At 42.7% G+C, this 27,741-nt stretch overlaps 1 protein-coding gene across 6 annotated transcripts in view; it reads right to left on the reverse strand.

Annotated features, from left to right (window-relative positions):
- The window catches only part of TBC1D1 (TBC1 domain family member 1), a 192,101-nt gene that overhangs the window by 38,172 nt on the left and 126,188 nt on the right, over positions 1–27,741 (reverse strand). For all 6 annotated transcript variants that reach the window (XM_045018773.1, XM_045018774.1, XM_045018778.1 and 3 more), the window contains 2 exons: positions 10,632–10,817; positions 545–706 (listed from right to left, as the gene is read on the reverse strand). In XM_045018773.1, coding sequence (XP_044874708.1) covers positions 545–706; positions 10,632–10,817 — 348 coding nt within the window. The remainder of the gene's footprint in view (positions 1–544; positions 707–10,631; positions 10,818–27,741) is intronic.

Genomic DNA, 27,741 nt, shown 5'->3' on the forward strand with positions numbered 1-27,741 from the left:
TTCAATTTTGCCTTTTTATTTATTTATTTATTTGCCATTCATCTCATGTTTTCCTCCCCGTTTTTTTCTTTTTTGGTGGAGTTTCTTTCTAAAATCAATTTAAGGACTTTTTTTTCATGGTCATGAATTAAGTTAGAAACTTGAAGCCTCACACTGGTATTTTGGAGTTATAAATCAACTGGTCTGGTGTCACTTGCCTATCTAACAGTGGCTAGATAGACAGGCTCAACAACTTTGCTGTCCAAATCTCTTTTCCCCTTAGGATGAAGTTTATTAAAAGTGAATGTCACATACTTTATACTCAGCTCCATGGTTGCAACTATGGTTTAAAATCAGTGGGGGTGGCACATGTGTAGCTAAGGGCAGTGGGCCTCAAATGTATCAATTTGAACAGTGTCAATTGTTTATTTAGACCACTGTGAACACCCCCACTTAATAAGGTGATAAGAGAGAACTGATATTGGTAGAGAAAAGCAATTAGAGTGACTTCTAACATTAAGTTGTACATGAATTCCACCATTTCAAAAATATAGGCTATGCTTACCTCGCCCAACAGCAGAATGTATTGTTTCCATGTCAATTTTTGTCTTTGACCTTCCTGGTGTACTCAGCATTTTTTCCCAAACCAAAGTTACATCTTTCAAGCACGGAGTGATTTCTTCATAATCAAGTTTCAGACGCCTGTTCAGCAAATTATTTTCAGAAGCTAGGAAATGATATTAACAGTTGATATACCAGTTAAGACTGTACAATACTATAAAACAGATTCACTTACACAGGGCCTTATCATGCAAACGTCCATGCTGATGCCCAGGGCCAGCTCCAGGCACCAGCCCAGCAAGCTGCTTGAGGCGGCCAACGGTGAGGGGCGGCACATCCGGGTCTTCGGCGGCAATTCGGCGGCGGGTCCCTCACTCCCTCTCAGAGCGAAGGACCGGCCGCTGAATTGCTGCTGAAGTCTGAAGCGGCGGCAATAGAGCTGCAGATTGCGATCACAGCTTTTTTTTTTTCTTTTTGCTGCTTGGGGCGGCAAAAATCCTGGAGCTGGCCCTGCTGATGCCTGTCTACATAACTGAAGATGTAGAACTTTTGACAAGCACCGTAAGAATTTCAGGATGCTTTTTTGTTTCAAACTGTTCTAGTTGTGCAGTTCTGTTGGAAAGTATTCTGTTAAAATACATTCTGCATGGCAGCTCAGATGAAGAGCCTCACAACTAGTAAAATCTTTAAAATTGAAAGAGACATTGAAGATGGTTAATGAAATTGGCAAGATATCAAAATCGTCTTTAACTTTTTCCTCTTCACAAAAAGGATTTCGTGTAAACAAGACCAAAACTGAATATGAGATATAAAAGTAACGTAGTCTGCCCCGTTGTAAGCTACTCTCCCTTTCAATTCAGAATGATCGAGGAGTACTGCTATTTATTAGGAGTACAATGCAGCTACAACAGAACACATGCCATAGTAAAAGTCTGTGGCAAGTCTACCGAGAATTTTAGGGATAGCTTTTTAAATAGGATTTTGAAGGGATCAGGGAGTCAGTTGATTTTGTTGGAGGATGGTGATGATATGGTCAGAATCTTTGCACATGTGAGAAAGTGAGAAAGTAAGCAGAAGCACTATTTTGAGCATGTGGAGGCTTGGGGAGACCCTAGAAATGCGAGAGAGACAAGAGGAAATAAAGGGTCTGTCTCCATTGTAGAAACCCGCTCTGGCTTGTGGGGCTCGGGCTAACTGTGGTGTCAGCAGGATCCTAGTGCCTGCGCTGCATCCCGAGCCTGAATGTCTACATTGCAGTTAAACAGTTCCTTAGCCTGAGACCCTTAGCCTGAGTCAGCTGGCACAGGCCAGCTGCAGACTTTTGATTGCTGTGCAGGCATACCCAAAGAGGAGTGAGGATTTAAAGTGTTAAAAAAGTTAACTCATATTAAATCCCAAGCAGCTCTCCTGAATTGAAACCATGTTTAAAAAGTAGTGTCATAAAGTTTCCGTCACTCTAATGATGTTTGTGTGATATATAGAATCATAGAATCATAGAATCACAGGGTTGGAAGGGACCTCAGGAGGTCATCTAGTCCAACCCCCTGCTCAAAGCAGGACCAAACCCAACTAAATCATCCCAGCCACGGCTTTGTCAAGCCTGACCTTAAAAACCTCTAAGGAAGGAGATTCCACTACCTCCCTAGGTAACCCATTCCAGTTCTTCACCACCCTACTAGTGAAAAAGTCTTCACCACCCTACTAGTGCATAAAATCTCATTGCTGTGACGATGCATTACAGTGTATTGTCATTCCGATGACATATTATTACCATACATCATAAGACTACTGTCACTTTGGTGATTTAATACCATAATACTTCATCAGAACAACACTCCTATTTATTACTGTGTTGAGACAATCTAAGTTAAAAGGACAAAGTAATTTTTTAATAGTTTAACTCTCCATTGTTAAAACTTTTATATAAATTTAAGTCTTGTTTTCCTTGCTGGTTTTTCCTCTCTCCCATTTGCTGTGGTTTGTATATTGAGATCAAAACTTTAAAAAAATAATTAATTTACAGTATCTCTGATCATGCCAAAATACTCTGTATAACAGCACTATTGACTGTGTCATTACAGCTCTGGGTATACACCTCTATCCTGCTATAACGCGACCCGATATAACACGGGTTTGCGTATAGCGCAGTAGCAGCGAGGCTCTGGCGATGCTTTAAAGGGTCCGGGGCTCCGGCTGCTGAGGGGAGCCCTGGGCCCTTTAAATCACCGCTGGAGCCCTGCCAACCCTACCCCAGGGCTGTGGCAGTGGGGCTCCACCGGCGATTTAAAGGGCCTGGGGCTCCCCGCAGCGGCTGGAGCCCAGAGCTCTTTACATCACCACCGGAGCCCTGCCGCCCCTACCCCACTATAACGGGGTTTCAGCTATAACACGGTAGAGATTTTTGGCTCCCCACGACCGGGTTATAGCAGGGTAGAGGTGTAGTTTGTTATATAACTACTGCCACCGAAGTTTTTAAAGCACTGATGTTTGTGGGTCATATGAAGCAAGGGCTATTCTTCAATTTGTCAGAAAAGAATGGTAAATTGGATATAGTTAGAAAATGTTCACCTTTAAATTATATAACAATTCAGGCCCCGATCCTGCCAGCCTTTATGCACGTGAACAACTCAGTGGAATTACTTGTGTGAGTTAAATTATGAGTTTTTGCAGGATCAGGGCTGTTTAGTTTCCCAAGGAATCAATCTGTAGGCCTTTTGTGACATTTCATTAATCTGAATAACCTAAATCCTTGAAATTTTAAATTTTTTTTTGTTCCTAAATCCATTTTGAGGTAACAGGTTTCCCAGAAAGTAAGTTAAAGGCATCATCAGAGACTTTAATCACAGCAGTGTTTTCCAGGGCAAGTGAGCCCACCTTATAACTTAGTTTACTCAGGCAAGCAAAAGTAACCAGTGAACCCAGCTGTTTTGTTTCACATTCCACACTAGTATGATATACTCTTCTAGAATGCTATCTGGCCTTAGAAGCACAGATTGCAGCACTGAATACTGAATTCAGACTGTGTAGGGAAGATTATGCAAACTAAACAGTTACACTCATATGGCAATCCGATGCACAAGATTGAATTCCCACTTCTGTTTCAACTATGTGGTTTTTCCTCCTCCCAAGTTAACTATGTAAGAATTTACAAAATTAAAAACAAAAATGCTTCACCCTTACTGGATATCATTATAATGACCACCATTTTGCAGATGGATAAACCGAGTCACAGGGACATCACAGATTAGATTTACAAAGGCATGTGCCTAAAGATGCACCTTACAAAACACCTAAACAAGTTAGGCACTTAACTCCCATTGAGTTAGGTGCCTAACCTGCTTATGTACATCTGGGTACCTGACTGCATCTTCAGGCACTTAAATACCTTTATAAAGATAGCTCCAAGTGACCTGCCCAAACCTTTGATGATGTCAAATATGAAACTGCGTAACATTAATCTTCAAGATAACTGACTGCAATTATGATGAGAGCTAACATGAGAATTAGTGGTATAGTTTACTATATGCTTCTAATCTCTGTCTGTTACCCTAAACTTTCTGATAAAGAACCTCTATGTTTCCATACTCAAAAGTCCTTAAGATTGATTTGTTTTAGGATTTGAAATGATGCATCCAACTAGAAATTATTATTTAAAATGCTTGTAAGAGGTCACTTTTTTCGTGTTTGTCTGTTTCCAAATCACAGTTGCCAACTTTCACGTGGTAAATAAACACCCCGTCTTTCACAATAAGCCAAAAATCAAACTAATCCCATTTCAAAACAAGGCCAAAACAAGCCAATCCCTAAGAACCTCAATACTCTATGTGACTAGATCCCCACAGTGTGCAGTCTGGGATTGTGGTAGACCCACTGTGCACCCCTGACTCTCTCTCACCCCCTTGTCCCTGCTTGCCGGGAGCCAATCAAAAAAACCAGCTACAACAGGCAACAAGCGACAAGCCAAAAACTAGCCAACAAGCAACTCACAAGCCAAGTAAGCCAAAAACAAGCCTGATTTCTGCATTTTTTTTTTGCAGGTTTGGCATGTCTGTTCCACATATCCACCCTGCTATGCCAAAGGTATGGTTAAAAAACCCAAACATAAATTTTATCCAGAATCTCCTTTTAATATACCAGAGATTTGATTCCGAGTAAAGGAATAATTATTTATTACTTTTTAAATAAAGTGAAACAGACTTTCACTTTACACTCTACAAGGCATTTTAAACAAAATGACAAGGGTCATGTTTATTACTCTGCCTTTTCTGGCAGGCTCAGTGCTGGAATTCTGCTTTTGGTACCACCTCTGCCTTTAAAGTCAACTGTTACTGGTATCCAGTATTTCATGCCCAGGGTCAGGGCCAATTGGGAGGGGGGAGGAGGGCAAGAGGGCCATTTGGCCTGGGCCTCAAGCTCAAAGGGGGCCTCAAATTTAGACACTTGTTAATTTTCTGGCATTTGATAAGTTTTGCAACTTGCTTTTATTTGCATCCCTATCGGACCAGAAAAGCATTTGTTAAATAAAAAATTATTCAAATTATGGCTCACTCTTTTTTTGATGCCTTATTTTGTTTTCATGTGTCGTCTTTTATTTTTTTTTTTTTTTACTATGGCTAGGGTCCTCAAAAGCTGGAAGTGGCCTGGGACTCTCTGGACCTCAGAGAGGGCCTGCCCAGGGTCATATAGAGTTGGCTCAGGAATGGAATTACAACCACAAAACAAAGAACACATCTACATGGGGACTTTTGGTGAGAGGAGTGAGTGAAATCAGGATACAAAAAGAAACCCTAAAGATTAAAAGAAAGCAATGCACCTTTGTTTTTGTAAGGCTTGGCTGCAAATTTTAAAAAACGTCTAACTCCTTAACTTCTCTTCTTCTCTTTCCTCCTCTTCACACTGCCATCATGACTGTTTACCTTCAGTACTGCTGAAAGCAAGGCTTCAACGAATCTAACCTCCTGTGACCTCACTCTTCAATTTCCCTCCTTCGCTGTCCCTCCTTCAAATGATGAGACTTTTGCAGTGAACCTGAGCAGTGCTAGTAGCAAAGAAGGTTTGTGCAGAGAATAACATACAAATAATGTGATTTATTCTCCCCTAGGTCTGCGTACCTACCTACCAAAGAGAGGGAGCTCCAGACTGAAGGGGAAAAAATGGTCTGTTGCTGTGTTAGCCAGGACTACTCCTTTCAGATCAGTGTTTAGACTCATCATACTGGTATGTTCAACAAATATGCAATATGTAATTAGAGGTGAGCCAAACTACTATAGCAAAATTAGAATAGGGTATTATACATGTTGATCTTTCTGTAGGACAAGAATTAGGCATTCTCGGGCTAAACAAATTCAGACATATTGTGCTTACACTTCTATTGAAGTGTGATTTATCTACACGTTCTTGTTAGGACATGTCATAAGTTACACCCTGATGTTCCAACATCTTTTTTACTACAAATTGCTCTATGCTTAAACACTGAATTAAAAGAATTATAGCACCAATGAGTATTCTAGTTATGTGTCAGCTTAGAAAGTAACTCTATAGCTCTAAATAAATGCAACTCCACTCAATAGAGGAGCCAACTTGTTCACATTTTCTTCAAGTCAAAAAGAATATTATATAAAAAAACAAAACCATAAGGACCCTGGTTTTCCTACCTGAACATAATTTTAAAATAAGCACCGCAATGGCAGGTTACATTAGAGCTGATGGGCAAACTCACTGGAGTCACTTTTTGTTTCTCTTTGCAATTAACAGTATTATCTGGTACTTGAACATTTGGAAGCATAATTTTACCTTGCTGTTCAACGTACAGAATGCCCAAGTGGTATGCAAAGACTGAGGGTAGGATATACCCTTAGTAAGTGAGAACACCTGGACAGCAACAGTAAATATTTAAATGTGGAATAATGTATCAGGAGCTAAAGATGGTAAGTAATGAATATTATACTGCACATTTAATGCTAGCACTTTTACTGCTTAATTTAGTAGTAGTCAAAATGAATGTATTCTGTGCTTATTGAAACATTATTGCATATTAAAATATTTATTGTACGTTCCCAAAGATGAAAACCCCAGAATATGTGGCTGATAAAAAAGCAAGCCTGCTAAAGCATGTTCTCATCTGCTTTTCAAAACGTGTCACGAGCTGGTTCCATTATATAACAGCAACTCAGAACACTTCCTGAAATTTATCTGCCTGTAAGGAAGAAGAAAAAGCAATTCCAAGATGTATGTGCTCCTGTTTCTTTAAGTTCATAGCACACACCCAAGACTTGTTTCTTTCATTTATTGACAGGTTTCAAACGTACCTATTTTTAGTGTATTTGTGGTTGGTTTAGTAATTAGTGTCTATTTTCTCTGGACAGAGTGGTGATCAACATCTGACTAAGCTTATTTTCTTACTTTTCATAGATATAAAAAAGTGTCACACAGTGATTTAACATGTTATCCGTGGGTTTCATGTCAGTTTCACTTTGAAGGTGGAAGAGGCAAGAAATAAATCATCAGTGTATTTAAAAAAAAAAAAAAGAGGAAAAATATACTTTTTAATGTTAAGTCCCCTAAGAACAGAAAAAACCTTAGGTTCCCACATGTTGAGAAATTCCCAAAGCAACTGCATAATACAGCTACCAGCTAAAGTTCTAACTGGAAGTTTTAGAAATCTCTGCCTGAGTCGAGCTTTCATACTACACAAAATCTTTCAGGACTGGCACAGACCTCTGCCTAAACCAACCTTCCCAGGGTTGGGCTAATCTTTCAAGACAAGACTCTCAGGCTAGGCTAGGTCTTTCAAGACTGGCGCAAATCTTTTGTGTTGGGCAAGCCTTTGCCTGAGCCAGGCTTCCAAGCTAACTTCAGTCACAGGCTGACTTCAGAAATTGGAGCAGGAGTTTGTCTAAGCCAAGCTCCCAGGCTAGACTTGACACTTTCAAAGCTGGGACAAACTTTGTAGCTCTTAACCCCACCCCCATTAAACTCAATCCATCAGCAATCACTCAGTCAATGACCACTCCTGACAGCTATCCAGGACAACGGATAACATTGTTAAAAGTGACTCAGGTACGTAAGTCCCATTTTCAGAAATGACTTGGGCTGATTTTTCAAGGGCACAAATGGCACTTAGGTGCCCAACTCCCACTGAAAGACAATGGGAGTTAAGTGCTAAGTGTACCTTTGAAAATCTGCCCCCAAGTCAAGACTGAAAATGGGACTTAGGCACTTTTGAAAATTTTACCCTAGGTCTCAATATTTTGACTTTGTAGTGAGACACCAAATTAAGTCAACCTGATTTAATGTCAACAACCTGATCCTTAAAACAAGAAGGGCTAATAATGGAATGATGTAGATTCTTTCTAAAAAAGGTAACGCAAGTACAGAAACACAAGTAGATGCTTAAGGAAATACAACACAGTGCACATCATAAAGGGCAATCATCCATTCAGATTTCAAGGTACCACAGAAACCTGGACCCAGGTTTCACTGTCCCCCAAGAGCTTTAGCTCAGTTTTGAGAGAGGATTCCATTCAGGACTACTGCAGCTCCTACAACCCTAGGCCTCTTTCTATACAGTTGTCCGCCTTGATAGACAACCCTTCCTCTCCACACATCTTACTCAGAGATTTATCCGAGGGTGGGGGGGGGAGGGGTGTCCTCCCTCACACACAATCTTGGTGCCAGGTGCTCCCTCCCTCAGAAGTCTTCAGAGGATCATCATGGCCACTCTCACCATTAGTGTCTTTGACAGGGCTAAGAGGTCCTCCTCCTCCAAATCCCAAACGGTCTTTGGACCCCCTCTCATCTCACCTCAAATCAGAGAGGCGTGGACAAGCCAACAAACAAAGTTTAATCTTGGGCTTTCTGTAAAATGGAGGACATGGAGAACAGGGAAAGAAATGAACAGGAAGGCCAGAAACCTCATCTATTTAAGTAACCATTAAAGACATTTACAAAATACTTTAATAGTGGTACCTTAGTCTATTTAAATTAAAGAAAATATACATAAAAAAGGGAGTCATAAGTGCTGGAGATGATGTGAGGGAATAGTAACCTTTCTGCATATATGGTGGGAATGCCCTAAGTTAACAGTGTTTTAGAGGATAAACAACAAATAAAATTTCCAAAATAACTAAAGTTAAGTTACCCACAGAAACCATAATGATTCTTTCAGGTTACAGTCCAAAAGGAGGTTACTGACTCAGGGAAGGACTCACTGATAACACAATTACACTGCTAGCAGACAGATATAACATAGCTCACTTTTGGAAAAGGACAGGTCCCCCCAACATTAGCATCATGGAGAAAAGTATAGGGAACCCTTTAATGGAAAAATGACAGACCCCCTTGCATCAGGATCAAGTAGATGTTGCAGTCTTTTGGAATTTGTATAAAAGGTTGACCATACACAAATAGGTCTATGAAAAAGGTAACAAAACCAGGTTATGCATAAGATTTGGTAATATTTGTATGGAAATTTCATGTACATTAAAAATGACAAAATAAAAAGATCAAAAAAAATTAAGCAGAAGGGAAAAACTCTACTAGGATGAAAAGCACTGAAGTCTTACTACCCTATCTTAGTTTCTAATACCTTATACACTTCTACCCCGATATAACGCGGTCCTCTGGAGCCAAAAAATCTTACCGCACTACAGGTGAGTCCACGTTATATCAAACTTGCTTTGGCTCCTCTGCTCCTTGTCACCTGACTGTCCCCCTCCAGAGACCCCCGTCCCTAATCACCCCTAGGATCCCACCCCCTACGCAACCCCCCTGCTCCCTATCCCAAACTGCCCCGCCCCCTATCCACACTCCCTGCCCCCTGACAGGCACTCACTGGCAGCGGCGGGAAGCAGAGCAGCCCACCCCCAGCCCGTTCCACTCCACCAACTCCCAGCCGCGGCGCTGCGCTTCCTGCTGCCGGTGAGTGCAGGGAGGTGAGGGAAAGGACATCCCCCCTGCGGTGGGGAACGGAGCCCGCTCCGCTTTCCTTGCCCTGGCCCCAGCCGTGTTGCGTGTGTGTGTGTGTGTGAGGGGGGGGTTGGGGAAAGGTCCCACACTCACCGGCAGCGGCAGAAGCAGAGAAGCCTGGCCCCAGCCCGCTGCACTCCGCCAGCTCCCAGCCGCGGTGCTGCGCTTCCCGCTGCCAGTGAGTGTGGGGAGGTTGGGGAAAAGACGCCCCCCCATACTCATCCGATTTCATTGCCCCGGCCCCAGCCATGTTGCGTGTGCGTGTGTGTGTGAGAGTGAGTGTGAGTGAGAGAGAGATCCCGCACTCACCGGCAGCAGTGGAACCAGAGCAGCCCGGACCCAGCCCACTCCAATCCGCCAGCTCCCAGCTGCGGCGCTCCGCTTCCCACTGCAGGTGAGTATGGAGGGCGTCCTTTCTCCAGCCTCCCCACACTCACTGGCAGTGAGAAGTAGAGCGCCGCGACTGGGAGCTGATGCGCTGATCCACCAGAGCGCTGCTTTACCGCGTTGTATGTGAACCCGTGTTATATCGGGTCATGTTATATCGGAGTAGAGGTGTCACTGTTTTCTCATCTTGCTATACAAAACGCACAGTTAACATTATATTACACAGTTCCTATTATGTTACTAAGAGTCTGCATAATGTGCACATAATTGTCAGCACCATGGTAATCAGTATTTCACCCACAGATTAAAGTACAAAGCCAACTCCTTTAGGACTCTGTTTAACTCCTGGAACGGCTTAACAGGATTTAGTGAATGACCAATATTTAAACAGTCACCTATGCATCAGAATATACTAAAGAGGCAGTTCAGAAGGACAGCACTGAGCTTCTTATCAGCACTTCCAGGAACCAGTCTAAAAACATCCAATAAAATGGCAACAATAAAGTGGCAATTAAGATAAAGTAAATAAGCCATAGGTAAAAGATAAAGAGTAAATGAAGGAAAGAAGGAAACACCATACATAAATAAAGAGGATTGGGAGAGACAGTGCTAGATTGACATATATATATTGCTTCTAAAACATTTTAAGACCTTATCCTATTCACCAGGAAAGCTTCAATACAAACCAAGAACACATAATTTGCTCTCCATAGGATCTAATCAAAATTTTTACTAACCTTGCAACTTTTGATTTTCCTTTTCCATTCTGAGGAGCAGTATCTGTTGAAGAATGGCTTTCTGCCACAGTTCTCGAAGCTCCCGAGTTGTCCGTTTCCTGTCTTCTTTCACTGGCCCAAAGGGACCATCTTCACAAACTGGTTCTAATGGGGACCTGGGTGGAAGATCTCCCAATTCAGAGTAATCTTCAAGAGACAGAAATGAGCATTACCCATTTAGGTTTCATAGTCAAATAAAAGTGCACTTTTTCAAAAGCCTGTTGCCACTTGTGCACATGTAAAACATGTACTATGTGTGCATTTAAACTTTGCAAGTGCAAACACCTGTGTGCACTTTAACCCATGCATAAGCAGTCTCAATAGTGTAAACACCTATCCAAGTGCAAGTGGAACCAATGGATTTTGCAGCTGCAAGTGTTAATATTTTGTGTGCAGGTGCTTAACTATTGGAAGTACTGGTGTAGGTATTCGAATTTCTGAAGCGCACACAGAGATATATTTGCTCTCGCATGTGTACAGAATTTTGGGCACTCGTGTCAAGAGAATGCCTTTTGTAAAAGAGAATCCCTTTTGTAAATCTATCTTATGTTCCCAGGATAGGGCTACATTATTTAAACAAGGCATTTGTATTGGAAACCTAAAACTGGAAATTTCATGCTTAATTGGACATGCACTTGCATTGTGCCTATATCTGTACCTTCTATCTACTCAGTCAGATTCGGGCTCTCTTTCCTTAACATCAGATCAATTAAAAAGAAATCCTGGTAGGTACATTTTCACTTTCTTGATGACAAAAATGACTGTCTTAGGTTTGACTGAGATCTGTCATTAAAGCTCTGACTTCTTTCCACTCCTTGAAGTTAATGTCTCTTGTGGGGGAAGAAGGGGAGAGGCAGAGGGGTAGGAAATCCATGTCTTTAGGCATGGTTGTTATCAAATGTGAATTTAAAGTCTCCACACTCTTAACCCTCTTTATTCTTTCTTCAGGTGTCTCTCTCGCATCCAGTTTGAACACCATCCAATCTAAACATGTTTAATACAAATGCTGATATTGGCCATTTGTATCAATGGGAGTTTTCAGACACTGACTTCAGAGGAAGCAAAACTGGAGAAATATGGGCCCGATTTCCACCTTAGAAAATTTCAATTCCAGCATTTTATTACTGACAATGTCTTTCTGTTCCCAGTATTTCCTGTCTGTTGGAAATAGTGCTGAATACCATTCTGCAGTGGTTAAGAACTATTTTATCTCATAGTCTGATTACTGTACTTATACCGTATAATCCTGTTTCTTCAATGAGCTCTATGTGAGCGGACCACATGCAGCCCCATTGACTCTGTGTAGGTGCAGGGTTCCAGCACACAGCTCATCTTACTGATCGGTTAGAAATTCTAATCGATACACCACATGAGATCAGATGCACTAATAGGCCAGACAGTTCAGGATGCTAGCTGTTTGTTTATTATTACTTGACATATTTTACATTTGTGCAAATAAAATATGGGACTCCATCCAGGCAAAATTATAAACAGTCCAGTATCAATTCCATAGACGCCAGATACAAAACACATTTCTCCCTCCCTCCCCTTTTAAAAATAGGCTTGGTAACATAAAAACATAAGAACGGTGTGACGTTACAGCCTATATGATTTTATAAAAATATGTTAATGAGTGAATATAATGTAACTGGAATATGCTTCATTCAAAAGGTCTCTTGTAAGGTATCATTACAAAGCTTATAATCTACTGAGTGTGCTCATTCTATTTGTATAAATGTAACACTCTTGTATCTGAAACTAGAAATGTGAAATATAACTCTGAGGGCCAATTGTAATTATGCAAAGTGTGGGCCATTAATGGTGGCTTGGAATCTTGATGACTCCCATTAACCAGGGCAATTGACTGGATGGCTCTGTTTGCAGGCAGCCTTCCTGTGAGTCAGGCTGGGAGGAATGAAGGCTTGAAGTCTTGCAGTGACATGTGATCATGTCACCTGAACTGGAATCCATCTGTAACCTGCTGTCTTTCCATGGAGAAGGAGGGGGTGGGAACCCAGAGAGGCACAAAAGGATTCCCACCTTATGCAAAAGATATAAAAAGGGGTGGAACAGAACAAAGGGAGGAGAGAAGCCATCATGAAGAATCCCCTAGCTACCACCTGAGCTGGAACAAGAGCTGTACCAGGGGAAAGAATTGTGCCCAGGCCTGGAAGGGGTCCAGTCTGAGAAAAAAAACTTACTGAAACATCTCTAAGGGTGAGATTATCTGTATTCAGTTTGATTAGACATAGATTTGCACATTACAGGGGGAAGAATAGCTCAGTGGCTTGAGCATCGGCCTGCTAAATCCAGGGTTGTGAGTTCAATCCTTGAGGGGGCCATTTGGGGATTGGTCCTGCTTTGAGGACTAGATAATCTCCCGAGGTCCCTTCCAACCCTAATAATCTATTATTTCATTTTATTTTGCTTGGTGACTTACTTTGTTCTGTCTGTTACTACTTGGAACCACTTAAATCCTACTTTCTGTATTCAATAAAATTACTTTTTACTTATTAATTAACTCAGAGTATGTATTAATACCTGGGGGAGCAAACAACTGTGCATATCTCTCTATCGTGTTATAGAGGGTGAACAATTTATGAGTTTACCCTGCATAAGCTTTATACAGGGTAAGACGGATTTATTTGAGTTTAGATCCCATTGGGAGTTGGGCATCTGGGTGTTAAAGACAAGCACACTTCTGTGAGCTGTTTTCAGGCAAACCTGCAGCTTTGGGGCAAGTAATTCAGACCCTGGGTCTTTGTTGGAGCAGACGGAAGTGTCTGGCTCAGCAAGACAGGAGTCTTGGAGTCCTGAGCTGGCTGGGAAAACAGGAGCAGAGGTAGTCTGGGCACATCAGTTGGCAGCTCCCAAGGGGGTTTCTGTGATCCAACCCGTCACAAACGACCATACTGGATCAGACCAAAAGGTCCATCTAGCCCAGTATCCTGTCTTCTGACAGTGGCCAGTGCCAGGTGCCCCAGAGGGAATGAACAAAACAGGTAATCATCAACTGATCCATCCCCTATCACCCATTCCCAGCTTCTGGCAAACAGAGGCTAGGGACACCATCCCTGCCCAGCCTGGCTAATAGCCACTGATGGACCTATCCTTCATAAATTTATCTAGTTCTTTTTTGAACCTTGTTCTAGTCTTGACCTTCACAACATGCTCTGGCAAGGAGTTCCACAGGCTGACTGTACATTTTCGTCTTTCCTTCTCTTCCTCCCAGCTAATACTCCAGATTGAAATAAATTAATTTACCAAAGAACAAACATAGCACAAGCAGTAGATGGGCCAGATTCTCTAATACCTCCCTGCCCATGTCTCTCAACTCTGACCTAGAGGAATTTAACTTATAGGGTTAAAACTATAATTCAGTCACTCCTTGACCATTTGGCTGAGACCTCCAAGAAGGGAACTAAGGGTGGTGATGGTAGAGATTTTTGGTGATGTGCAAAATTCTCCCTCAGGAACCTGACAATAACATAGGCCTCACAGAAGAATTATGTTTTCATGAGGGACCTGTTGGTGGAGTGAAGACATAGACCAGGTCAAGGAGAGGTATCTGAGCATAATCATTAGCTTTATCCTCAAATCTAGTTGCATGCTGCTCAAGTTAGTACTACCTGGCGGTGAAATGGGAAGCCCAAAAGGTATACCACTTTTATAGCACCTTTATCTGGATACCTCAGGGCTGTTCTCTAATTTATACTGGCTTGTATCAGCCCTACGGCAGCACTTATGCCAGCAAAGGAGTGCTGTAGCACCTCCCCTACCCAACGCACTCCCTACGCCAGAGGGAGCGGAGTTGGCAGAGAAATGACTTTGCCAGGCAAAATTTCACCAGCTGCCAGTTTAGGGCAGCTTGCAGCTCTTTTGCACCACTGGAGTGACTCAAAGGATCTGTAGCAGAGGCCAGAAACTGGCCCATTATTTCTCCAAACTATAAAGATATTAAAACCACATACTTATCCAATGGCCTGCTAACTAAAGCTTTATAAACCGGACACTTCAATAAATTACAGAAGCATATGCTAGCAACTGAAAGCTAGTATGTCTCAGAGATTTTAAAATGATCAAAATTAGAATATAAAAAAATAGCTAAACTTAGCTTTACATAGAAAACACACAAACCTTAACTGCATAAACACAGCACCAATACAATTCAAAATACAGTGGGATGAATACCAGTTCCCAATGTAAATATTCAGTAATGTAGTCACGAACCCCTACAACTAATGCAAACAGAACAACATTCAAGAAGTGTTTGTTCTAGCTTCTAGCTTTTCTGTCACGTCATAACCTTTACCTTTCACCAAATTTTTCACTTATGATTGTGTACTTAAGTACCTTTTGCAGTAAGTCAAGCATGCAAATAGCCCACTTAAAAAATGCATTACAGCAGATCTCTTAAATCAGTCACAGAAAAAAAATTCATGAGAATAAAAGAGGAATTATTCTTTATTTTTAGCAAAACATTGAACAATATTGTTCCTTACCAAAATAAGTACTTAAGCTTTTTTTTTTTTTTTTGGTAACTCCTGCTACAACAACATCAGTAATTAATTTAATCTGTCAACTCTATATATACAGATTTAATTTCACCCATCCATTAATGTGTAGCCATTTTATATCGCTACACTGATGGACTCATTAGCCTTAGATGCATACAGTATCTAGAGGGAAAATAACTCATTTTCTCTGCCATGTATCATGTCTCCCATGCATAATTGTGGTTGAAAATATACATCTCTTTATCCCAAGTTCCACTATAAGGCCATCTCCATGGGACTTCTCCCTTCAGCCAAACAGAATGAATGCACACCCTATCCAAAGGGAAGAGACAGGTCACTCTGTGGCTACACATGCAAGGAAATGCTCTGCTCTAAAAGCAGTAAAGTGAACCCAAACCCTACTCTACCCAGACAAGGCCAAGTACATCTGTGCATACTATTTCAAACTAGCTCCTAGGGAGGGGACATTCCTGAAAACAGAGATTCTCAATGGTAGTTCAGAAGGACACATATATAATTGGCTACCACTGCAACATACATTTGAAATTAAAAACACAAAGGTTATGTGTACACTGCAATTAAAAACCCACAGCTGGCCCAGGCCAGCTGACTCAGGCTCACGGGGCTCAGGCTAAGGGGCTGTTTAATTGTGCTGTAGACACTGGGGCTCAGGCTGGAGCCTGGATTCTAGGGTCGTGTGAGGTGGGAGGGTTCCAGAGCTCGGGCCAAGCCCGAGTCATCTGGCACAGGCCGGACATTCATGTCTAATTGCAGGGCAGACGTACCCACAGAGATTCTCTCCTTCTAGAAGTTAATTAAATAGAAAGGTTTTCAGCATTTTAAATTCCGTTTGGAAAGCCACTACCTTGACCTCTCAGTCTCTAAGTAGCCAGTCTTCTCTCACTTGCTCACAGGCACTCCCTCTGAACTTGGAAATCCACTCATAACTGACTTGTTCTACTGTTGACTTCTGCTTTTATAAACTGTATCACTGTCAGTCTCTCCTCTCAAACAGTCAGCGATAAAAGGGCTGGTCCAAACACCACCTATTCCCCCACACAGTGCTTATGGAGTGTTACCTGAAGTTCAAGATCTAAACAGATGTATGTAGTAACAACAGAAAGCAGAGGATTGGAACTAGAGACAGCTTCAGTGGGCACAATTTAAATCCTTATTCTTGCTCTCAGCACTTAATGTAAATGACCAAAGTACTTGCAATATTCCCTATTCTAGGAGAACACAGTGAATTTCACAGTAAAGTAAATTAGGCAAAAGGAAAACTTGTGACAATTCAGTAAGAATTACTGATAATTCCAAAAGGAACTAGCAAATGTTGACAAATGTACATTTGAAAATACAAATGTCTGCTACATGTAAAAATTTGGGGGAAAAAAAAAAAGATTTACAGTCACCTCTTGCAAAAACTTTAAAAGGTGGGGTAACAAGTCTTCTCCATGCCAAGACTCAAGTTCAAGTTTTTCCCTAATCATAACACTGCTTTATAAGGGAAGTTCTGAGCTGGAGCAGGAAAATCAATTCGCAGAAATAGGCCCATATTCTCTAACTGATTTAGGGCTCTTTAAACACAAAGCATTTTTAATTACGCATTTCAGACCTTTGCGTTACACATATGCAAAGACACACAAATATAACAGATTGTTTGTGTTCATATCAAACTGTCACAAAATTTTAATGCAATAAGCAACAGTGGTGCAACTAGCAAAATCTTTACACAATGTATATCTGCTGTGATAATTTTCTTCTTTATATTTTTGCATTAAGATACTTGTGTCTTTTGGGGAGAATAGATACCCTTAATAGTTTACAAAGTTTCTTCTAGAGTTAGATATTCTATGAACATTTTATTCAGGAAGAAATCTGTCTTCTAGTAAGGAAGCATCATATTATTTACAAAGACAGTTTGAGGTTGCCTGGTTCCAGAAAACAGGTTGTCAAACACAAGGCAAAACTGATTAGATACACGCACACCAGCCTTTCTAACTCTTCCATAATGTTAGAAGTAAATACACCCAGAGAATGTGATCAGAATTCCAATCTTCCTATTTTTCATCTGTACATCCTCCCCTCTCAGTGAAAACATGAGCATACTGATCTTCTTCAGTAGCAAGGGAAAACCTACAACGGATCATCTTTTAGTTCACTGCACGTGTTATTTAAACAATTTTAGCTCTTGTGAATTCTCCAATAAAAAAACATCACATCAACATGCATCAGTGTGGGATATTAACTAGTCAACACAACAGTGTTTGCTTCCAGTTCAGCCATTTTGCCTAAACTGATCCAGGTTATCTTCAGACAGGAAAACTTAAACCATGGCACTTCAGGCTATAAAAGAGGGATCCATAATATGGAGATTATGGAAATTATAAAATAAATTATCACGGTGACCAACCCTACCTCTAATCCCACCAAGAATGTATCCTAGGCTCAGTTTTCGCCTTACAATTGTCAGCTCTTGTGTTTTTTTCTTCTTATTGTTACCAGACATTAAACAGACATCTTAGTCTTCTCGGACAGAGTTTAATACACTAATTTACCTTCTCTCCCTTGGAAGCTGTATCAAAAAGGAAACAGACACTTGACAATCAGCCCTTACCAGTATTCATGAACATTCAATGGTGTCAATGATGGCCATGCAATACGGCTTCCAGAATGAGAACAGGAGCCAAAGGACTATTTTTTAAAAAATTGAATGTTTCAATCTTTCTTGCAAGTGTTTTGAAGGAAGGCAAAGAAAGGAGAGAAAAAAGGCAGAATAATTCATTTGAAAGTAATTAGAAGTGCACATTCCAGTGAATCCAACTGTCATGTGCAAAAGGTTAAACAATGTGCAACTTTCAAGACCTATAAAAGGATAGCAAGTGCACTGAGGCATAACCTGAATATCTAAGCATACTATTAGTAGGAACTGAAGGAATCAGTTTCCCTGTTCACTTGCCAACCTTATCGGATTTTGTTGACCCTGCTTTGCATCTAACCCATATAACTTTAATGCACTGTGAATGAAAAATAGCCCTCCCCAGGAAAATTAGATATAAAACTCTAATTTAAATTCATAAAATGCTTTCCTGGTTCATATTTCCTGGCTGGAGACAATTTTTTAGTTCAGAAGGTGGAGAAAGCTACTGGGAAGGGGCTGTTCTAGATTTGATTTTGACAAATAGGGTGGAACTGGTTGAGAATTTGAAAGTGGAAGGCAGCTTGGGTGAAAGTGATCATGAAATGGTAGAGTTCATGATTCTAAGGAATGGTAGGAGGGAGAACAGCAAAATAAAGACAATGGATTTCAAGAAGACAGACTTCAGCAGACTCAGGGAGTTGGTAGGTAAGATCCCATGGGAAGCTAGTCTAAGGGGAAAACAGTTCAAGAGAGTTGGCAGGTTTTTTTAAGGGCACAAAAGCAAACTATCCCACTGCGTAAGAAAGATACCAAGTATGGCAAGAGTCCACTCTGGCTTAATCAGGAAGTCTTCAGTGAGCTGAAACTCAAAAAAGAATCCTACAAAAAGTGGAAAATAAGTCAAATTACAAAGGATCAATATAAACAAATAACACACGTATGTAGGGACAAAATTAGAAAGGCCAAGCCACAAAACAAGATTAAACTAGCTAGAAATAAAGGGTAACAAGAAAATATTCAATAAATACAGTAGAAGCAAGAGGAAGATCAAGGATAGGGTAAAGCCCATTAATCAATGAAGGGGGAAAAACAATAACAGAAAATGTGGAAATGGTAGAAGTATTAAATTACTTTTTTGTTTCAGTTTTCACCAAAAAGGTTAGTAGCAACTGGATGGCTAACATAGGGAATGCCAGTGAAAACAAGGTAGGCTCAGAGGCTAAATAGGGAAAGAACAAGTTAAAAAGTACTTAGGCAAGATGTCTTCAAGTCAGCAGGGCATGATGAACTACATCCTAGAATACTCAAGGAGTTGACTGAGGAGATATCTGAGCCATTAGTGATTATCTCTAAAAAGTCATGGAAATCAGGCGAGATTCCAGAGGACCTGAAAAGGGCAAACATAGTGCCCACCTATAAAAAGGAAAATAAGGACAACCCAGGGAATTACAGAGCAGTCAGTTTATCTTCAGTACCCAGAAATATAATGGATCAAATCATTAAGCAATCAATTTGCAAACACCTAGAATAAAATAAGGTGATAAGTAACAGTCAGCATGGATTTCTCAAGAACAAATCATGGCAAACCAACCTAACAGCTTTCTTTGACAGGGTAACAAGCATTGTGGATAGAGAGGAAGCAGTAGATGTGATATATCTTGACTTTAGTAAGTCTTTTGATACTGTCTTGCATGACCTTCTCATAAACAAACTAGGGAAGTACAATTTAGATGGAACTACTATAAGGTTGGTGCATAACTGGTTCTCAGAGAGCAATTATCAGTGGTTCACAGTCAAGCTGGAAGGGCACAATGAGTGGGGTCCCGCAGAGATCAGTTTTGGGTCCGGTTTTGTTCAATATCTTCATCAATGATTAGATAATAGCATAGAGAATAACTTATAAAGTTTGTGGACGATACCAAGCTGGGATGAGTTGCAAGTGTTTTAGAGGATAGGATTAAAATTCAAAATGATCTGGACAAACTGGAGAAATGGTCTGAAATAAATAAGATGAAATTCAAAAAAGACAAATGCAAAGTACACCATGTAGGACAACACATTTAAAATGGGAAATCACTGCATAAGAAGGAGCACTGCAGAAAGGAATCTAGAGGTCATAGGGGATCACAGGCTAAATATAAATCAGCAGTGTAACAATGCTGCAAAAAAAGGAAACATTATTCTGGGATGTATTAGCTGGAGTGTTGTAAGCAAGACACAAGAAGTAATTCTTCCACTCTACTCTGCACTGATTAGGTCTCAGCTGGAGTATTGTCTTCAGTTCTGGACACCATATTTCAGGAAAGATATGGACGAACTGGAGAAAGTCCAGAGAAGAGAAACAAAAATGATTAAAGATCTAGCAAACATGACCTATGAGGGAAGATTGAAAAAATTAGGTTTGTTTAGTCTGGAGAACAGAAGACTGAGCGGGGACATGATAAGTTTTCAAGTACATAAAAGGTTGTTACAAGGAGGAAGAAAAATTATTCTCCTTAACCTCTGAGGATAGGCCAAGAAGCAATGTGCTTAAATTGCAACAAGGGCGGTTTAGGTTGGACTTTAGGAAAAACTTCCTAACTGTCAGAGAGGTTAAGCACTGGAATAAATTGCCTAGGGAGGTTATGGAATCTGTGTCATTGGAGATTTTTAAGAGCAGGTTGGACAAACACCTGTCCAGGATGGTCTAGATAATACTTAGTTCTGCCATGAATATAGGGGACTGGACTAGATGACCTCTCGAGGTCCCATCCGGTCCTATGATTCTATATTCAGAGGTAGGAACTTTAGCTTTATAATGATTACATCTGGTCCAAAAACTGTATTTTGTTTTACATAAAAAATAATATTGTTGTCTACATTTTCCATTGAATTTCTCTTAGTTCCATAGAAAATTTCCATGAAAATTTTCAGTTTTTCAACAAAGGTGGACATTTTCATGAGAATTTCTAAGTTGCCCAAAACTGATTCATTTTTCATTAAAAAAGAGTTTTGACCCCCTTCCCCCCCCCACCCACTAGCTCTCATAATCATACTTCTACGTCACTAGCCTGTGATCGCCAATTAAGCATACCTGGAGAGATTCATGTGGTGTGGTGGGCTGGCAGAAGGCCCTCTTTTCATTACTAATTGCCCTGCACAGGTGTGAGCTGGGGATGGCATTGAAGTGCAAAAGTACTGGTGCACTTCATACTTGTCATGGAAAGGATTTCTGTGCTGGTCACATATCCTACTGCTTGTGAAAGGACATGCTGGGAGCAGACCAAATTATCAGTGTTTACTCTTATCCAATAGACTACACCCCCTGCACAATTGTCTGCCTATAGGCTGGAATGGAATCTGTGCAGCAGCTCCACCCTCCTATATCCAGACCAATCCCTTGAGCTTAATGTGGGTGGAGTTAATTCATTATATGCATTAACAAGCTCCTGCCCTGAGAAGACTAAACAAACTCATGCGCAAGGATGAGAGACACAAAACAATAAGCCAAAAAATATTACAAAGAAGGCACTACAGTACAGTATTGTCACAGAGCACATGAGAAAAATCTAAGGAAACTGGTGACTGAATGTGATACAAATGAAGTCAAACAATATTTATCTGTTAGAGTAACAGAATGTGCAATCTATGCTACTGGACTTTATAAGCTTCAAGAGAAGAGACAGAAATAGAAAACATCGCTGGGACCTCACAGAGTTTCATACTTTCATAACAAGTCACTAAAATGTTGCCTTCAACCTTTTTTCAAAAAATAAAATGAGTTCCCTATACTAGTTATCAATGAGAACAGTTTTGTTGTATTCGCCAGTAGTTTCTTGGTCACAAAATCTCATTTTTAAAATATGACTTTACCAAAAAGCCTATTTTCAAAAAATATTCTCTCAGAAGCACATAGTTCAATTAAGCTCAAATATCCAGAATAAAATTTGTATCCAATTAGAGACCACAACATTTTAGGTAGAAAAGAGGATTCTGTTGTTATTTGTTTTAAAGAATATTACGGGGGGGAAATTTAACTTAGACTGTTAAGTGTTACATTGGTAAGCCTGTTACAGTCTACAGAATTGCTACATGGCTCTATAATCAGACGTTTTGCCTGGAGGCCTAAGGATAGTGTTGTACAGAGATATGTGGAAGAGCTGGGTTTGATTCTTGCTCCTATCAAACTTGCCCTCCGGGGTGTCCATGAATACAAAACCAGAAAAAAAGAATTGCTATCTTACAGCCATATCCCTGTGAACATGTGACCTTTTCAGAGTTTATAACTAAGCAAGATATGCCTTGGTCTGAACTCGGAGAGGACAATTTCCGAGGAGTTTTCTCTTTTGTGCACTAGAATATTCATACTTTCTCTTATTGCATTTTTCTCACTTTAAAATAATTAATTTTTTTTAAATAGGAAACTCTTTGCAACCTCTCATTTTAAATTCCACAAAGAAGTGGATTTCACAATAACCTTAAGCCTTCCCAAACGTTTGCATGCATGTATTTCAACAGTTTATTTCCTACATGATCACAACATGAGGCAATGCTGCATGCTATTCAGCTAGTAATACAAAATCAAAGAGAAACTGCATCTACTGCTATAATTGTAGATGTACAAGTACAGCATTTTGCATTATTTTACATACATGTCTGGAGTTTTAAAGCCTTCAACAAACGCTATAAAGCACATATAGCTAAAATAGTCAGAGTCCTTTTGCTTCCAGGAGAGTCAAAAACTGGAACCACATTAAAGTAACAAATTCCTTTAGGCCTGGTCTACACTAGGACTTTAATTCGAATTTAGCAGCGTTAATTCGAATTAACCGTGCACCCGTCCACACCAGGAAGCCATTTAGTTCGACCTAGAGGGCTCTTTAGTTCGAATTCGGTACTCCACCCCGACGAGGGGAGTAGCGCTAAATTCGACATGGCTATGTCGAATTAGGCTAGGTGTGGATGCAAATCGAACTTACTAGCTCCGGGAGCTATCCCACAGTGCACCACTCTGTTGACGCTCTGGACAGCAGTCCAAGCTTGGATTCTCTGACCAGCCACACAGGAAACGACCCGGGAAAATTTGAATTCCTTTTCCTGTCTGGGCACTTTGAATCTCATGTCCTGGTTGGACATCGGGGTGAGCTCAGCAGCACCTGCAACGATGCAGAGCTCTCCAGCAGAGGAATCCATGCAATCCCAGAATAGAAAGAGGTCCCCAGCATGGACAGACCGTGAAGTCCTGGATCTGATCGCTGTGTGGGGCGATGAGTCTGTGCTTTCGGAGCTGCGCTCCAACAAACGGAATGCAAAGACCTACGAGAAGGTCTCCAAAGCCATGAGAGACAGAGGATACAGCCGGGATACAACGCAGCGCCGCGTGAAAATCAAGGACCTGAGACAAGGCTACCGAAAAGTCAGAGCGGCAAACGGACGCTCCGGAGCACAGCCCCAGACCTGCCGCTTCTACGAGGCACTGCATGCCATTCTAGGTGGGTCTGCCACCACTGCCCCACCAGTGACCGTGGACTCTGAGTATGGGATAGTGTCGACGGGCAGTTCCTCGGCGATGTTCGCCGATGGGGAAGATGAGGAAGGGTTTGTGGAGGACGACGCAGGCGACAGCGCTTACAATACCGCTTTCCCCAACAGCCAGGATCTCTTCATCAACCTCACAGAGATCCCCTACCAACCCTCCCCAGCCGTTAACCCGGACTCAGAATCAGGGGAAGGATCAGTCGGTAAGTGCTATAAACATGGAAACATTTATTTTTTAAAAAACAGGAATAAAAAAATATGTAAAAACTATATAAAACCTTTTGCTTAAAAAACTATATAAAGAGAAGGTCCACACAGATAGGGATGGAACAGAAATCCTCCTGGGACAGTTCCACGAAGCTCTCGGAGAGCAGCTCGAAAAGTCTCCGCAGGAGGTTCCTGGGGAGAGGTGCCTTATTTGGTGCTCCGTGGAAGCACACTCTTCCGCGCCAGGCCATCCTAATGTACAGCGGAATCATTGCCTCCACCAGCATTGCAGCATACGGTCCTGGTCTGTGCAGGGATTCGAGCAGCATCCTCTCTCTCTCTCTCTCTCTCTCTCTCTCCCCGAGTGACCCGCCTCAGGCTAATCTCGTTCGGCGACTGCTGCATCTAATTAGGGCAATTAGTGTACTGTTACTATTGTGAATGCTTGACTTTTACTTTGCATAGCAATGACCTTCGCTTAACAGCCACGTGTTGGAGGCCACAGAGGAAAAGCATACAGTGATCTTTCCCGTGCACAGCCGCGAGGGGCTGGAACAGGGTTAGACTTTATGCTTTACAGATTGCCTTCAGCGGGAGGGCACAGCTATCCATTAACTGTTAAGCAGCCTATAGTGTAGTGCTTACCAGGCCTGGCTGCTACACGGATTCAGCTGTACCGCCCCGCTTGTCCGATCTCCTGTGCAAGACCGCAGCCAATGAAAGCGTATTCCGAAATCTCGAACTTGTCCTGAGAGCTCGTGAGACTAGGTGCCCTGTATGGTCTTGTTCACAGAAACTGACTAGACTGTGTTCAGTGTTCGCAAACATGTATCTTTTCAAGGAAATCACTTCCTTTTTCCCATCACACAGCTGCGGCTCTTTCACGAACTGCCCCGGCATCCCCCTCACAGAGGCTGGCGCAGATTAGGCGGCGAAAGAAAAAGACTAGGGACGACATGTTCTCGGAACTGATGGCCTGCTCCAGAGCCGAGGCGGCCCAGCAGAGACAGTGGAGGGAGACCCTATGTCAGCACCAGCGCTCACACAGCGAACGGGAGGACAGGTGGCGGCAGGAAGACCAGCAGGCGACTCAAACGCTGCTTGGGCTAATGAGGGAGCAAACGGACACGCTCCGGCGCCTTGTAGATGTTCTGCAGGACCGCAGGCAGGAGCAGAGAGCCCCCCTGAACTGTATCTGCAACTGCCTTCCCCCGCCACAAAGTCCTGTCCCCCCCTCACCAAAAATCACAAGAAGGAGGGGCGCTAGGGGCCGTGAAAACTGTCACTGCACCCCAGCAGAGCGCTCATGTACCAAACAGCTCTCATTCCCTTAAAAGTGTGAGAAGTGCTTCCCTTCCTGGATCACCCAGTCCCAAATCCAAGTTTCATCCCCCCACTGTGTAGTTGAGTATTAAAAGTAGTTTGTTGTTATTCACTGTTTCCGTCACGTTTTCCTTGTCAGAAGACTTTGTGTGAAGGGGGGGGAGGGGTTTTTTAATTGCATAGGACAGCCTCCATTACCAGGGTACAGACTTGGGGGCAGGATCAACAGCAGGACACACACAGACTGCAGTCACTAGGCACTAGGGTCATTCTGGGAGGTGAATGCTGCCCCGGGTCAGTCTGTGAGGTGTATGCTGCCCCAGGGGCCTAGCGCCTGACATCCACAAATGGCAAGGCAGGCTGCCCTTACCATGCCCTTCCCCCCTAGCCACGAGCCTCTCCGATGCCCTGAGCCCCAGCAAGAGCCCTCATCCACGGACACATACTCACCCTTCCCACACACCCCTCACCCCTTCCTACGCCCCAACCCCCAGCCCAGAGCCTGCATCCAAACTCCGTCCCAAAGATGGCACCCCTCACCCCTTCCTGCAAACCCACCCCTTCCTGCACACCCACCTGCAACCGTCCTCCCCCCAGAGACCGCTGTAGGAGCAGGAGCCTGTCATTCCTCTAGTGTAGAAGCGGTCTGGACATCAGTGCACACCGTACCCACCACAGTCCACGTCCATGTTTCAACCCTTGAACAGGAATTCATAATTAAAGAAAACTTTATTAATAATCAGTGTTCCATTAAAGTTATTTTAAAACGTGTGTTGGAAGGGGGGAAACCTGGAGAACGGGGTATGTAACCGCAGATCGAAGTCAACAGTCACTGAAACAGGCTCAGGTTCAGCTTCTCTGTAAATCAACTGGACAGTCATAGGTTACCCTGGTCGCTGAGGAACCTATCTTTCAAAGCCTCCCGGATGCACAGCGCTTCCCGCTGGGATCTTCTATCGGCACGGCTGTCTGGCTGAGCGTAATCAGCAGCCAGGCGATTGGCCTCAACCTCCCATCCAGCCATAAAGGTCTCCCCCTTGCTCTCACAGAGATTGTGGAGCACACAGCAAGCAGCAATAACAACGGGGGTATTTTTTTCGCTGAGGTCCGAGCGAGTCAGTAAGCTCCGCCATCTCCCCTTGAGACATCCGAAAGCACACTCCACCACCATTCTGCACTTGCTCAGCCGGTAGTTGAAGAGTTCCTTCTCACTGTCCAAGGCGCCTGTATAGGGCTTCATGAGCCAGGGCATTAGCGGGTAGGCTGGGTCCCCGAGGATCACTGTAGGCATCTGCACATCCCCAACCGTTATTTTGTGGTCCGGGAAGAAACTACCTGCCTGGAGGCGTTTAAACAGACCAGAGTTCCTGAACACACGCGCGTCATGAACCTTGCCCGGCCACTCCACGTAGATGTTGGTAAAACGTCCCCTATGGTCCACCAGTGCTTGCAGCACCATAGAAAAGTAGCCCTTTCGGTTAATGTACTCGCTGGCCTGGTGGGCTGGTCCCAGGATAGGGATGTGAGTGCCACCTATAGCCCCACCGCAGTTTGGGAATCCCATCGCGCTGAAGCCATCTATGACGACCTGGACGTTTCCCAGGGTCACTACCTTTGAGAACAGTTGCTCAACGATTGCGTGGGCTACTTGAATCACAGCAAGCCCTACGGTAGATTTGCCCACACCAAAGTGGTTCGCTACTGACCGGTAGCTGTCTGGCGTTGCAAGTTTCCAGAGGGCTATGGCCACTCGCTTCTGCACAGTCAGGGCTGCTCGCATCCGGGTGTCCTGGCGCTTCAGAGCAGGGGACAGCAAGTCACAGAGTTCAAGGAAAGTGCCCTTACGCATCCTGAAATTCCGCAGCCACTGTGATTCATCCCAGACCTGCAGCACTATGCGGTCCCACCAGTCCGTGCTTGTTTCCCGGGCCCAGAATCGCCATTCCACACCATGAACTTGACCCATTGCCACCATGATCTCCACTGCGTGGCGTACCCTGCTTTGTGAGAGGTCTGCGCCACTCTGTGACTTCCTGTCCTCACCGCGCTGACGGAGCCTCCTCGCCCGATTTCTCAGCAGCTGACTGTGGAAGAGGTGGACGATAAGGTGCGAGGAGTTGACAACGGCCATAAGTGCAGCGATGATCGCAGCGGGCTCCATGCTCGCAGTGCTGTGGCGTCCGAGCTGTAACCGACCAGAGAAGGGCGCGAACAGATTTCCCGCCGGCGCTTTCAAGGAGAGAGGGCGGGAGTGACGGTTCAATGATGACAGTTACCCAAAACCACCCTCGACACATTTGTCCCCCCAGCATGCATTGGGGGGAAATCCCAGGATTCCAATGGGCAGCGGGGAGTGCGGGAACTGTGGGATAGCTTCCCACAGTGCACCGCTTCCAAAGTCGACACTGGCCCCGTTACTGTGGACTCACACAGTCGAACTAGTGTATTTAGTGTGGATACACAACTTCGACTTCATAAGGTCGATTCCACAAATTCGAATTAAGTTGATTCGAAATAGTCTTGTAGTGTAGACGTACCCTTAGTCTCATACTCTGCTCTAAGGGCGGGGGAGGAAGATAACTGAATAGCTAAATGAGGAGCTTTTGAAAATCTGTCTATTTTAAGATAACTGTTTTGGTTTTTTGTTTGTTTTCTAGCCAAGAACTTGCTATATTCTGCCAAAGCAATACTATATTCTGCTTATAAAATCCACCTCATTTGCTTATGTTATTAAGACTTCACAAATTAAAACCCAGGCATTTCAATGGGCACACCAGCTGTCAGATCCCAGTGGATTACAAGTGGCAAAGTCTACACCCATAATCCTGCCCAGCAGGTCAATGTGGGCACATGAAAGCTATGTGTC

This window comes from Mauremys mutica, chromosome 5 (genome assembly GCF_020497125.1).
Source record: "Mauremys mutica isolate MM-2020 ecotype Southern chromosome 5, ASM2049712v1, whole genome shotgun sequence".
Classification (NCBI taxonomy): Eukaryota; Metazoa; Chordata; order Testudines; family Geoemydidae; genus Mauremys; species Mauremys mutica.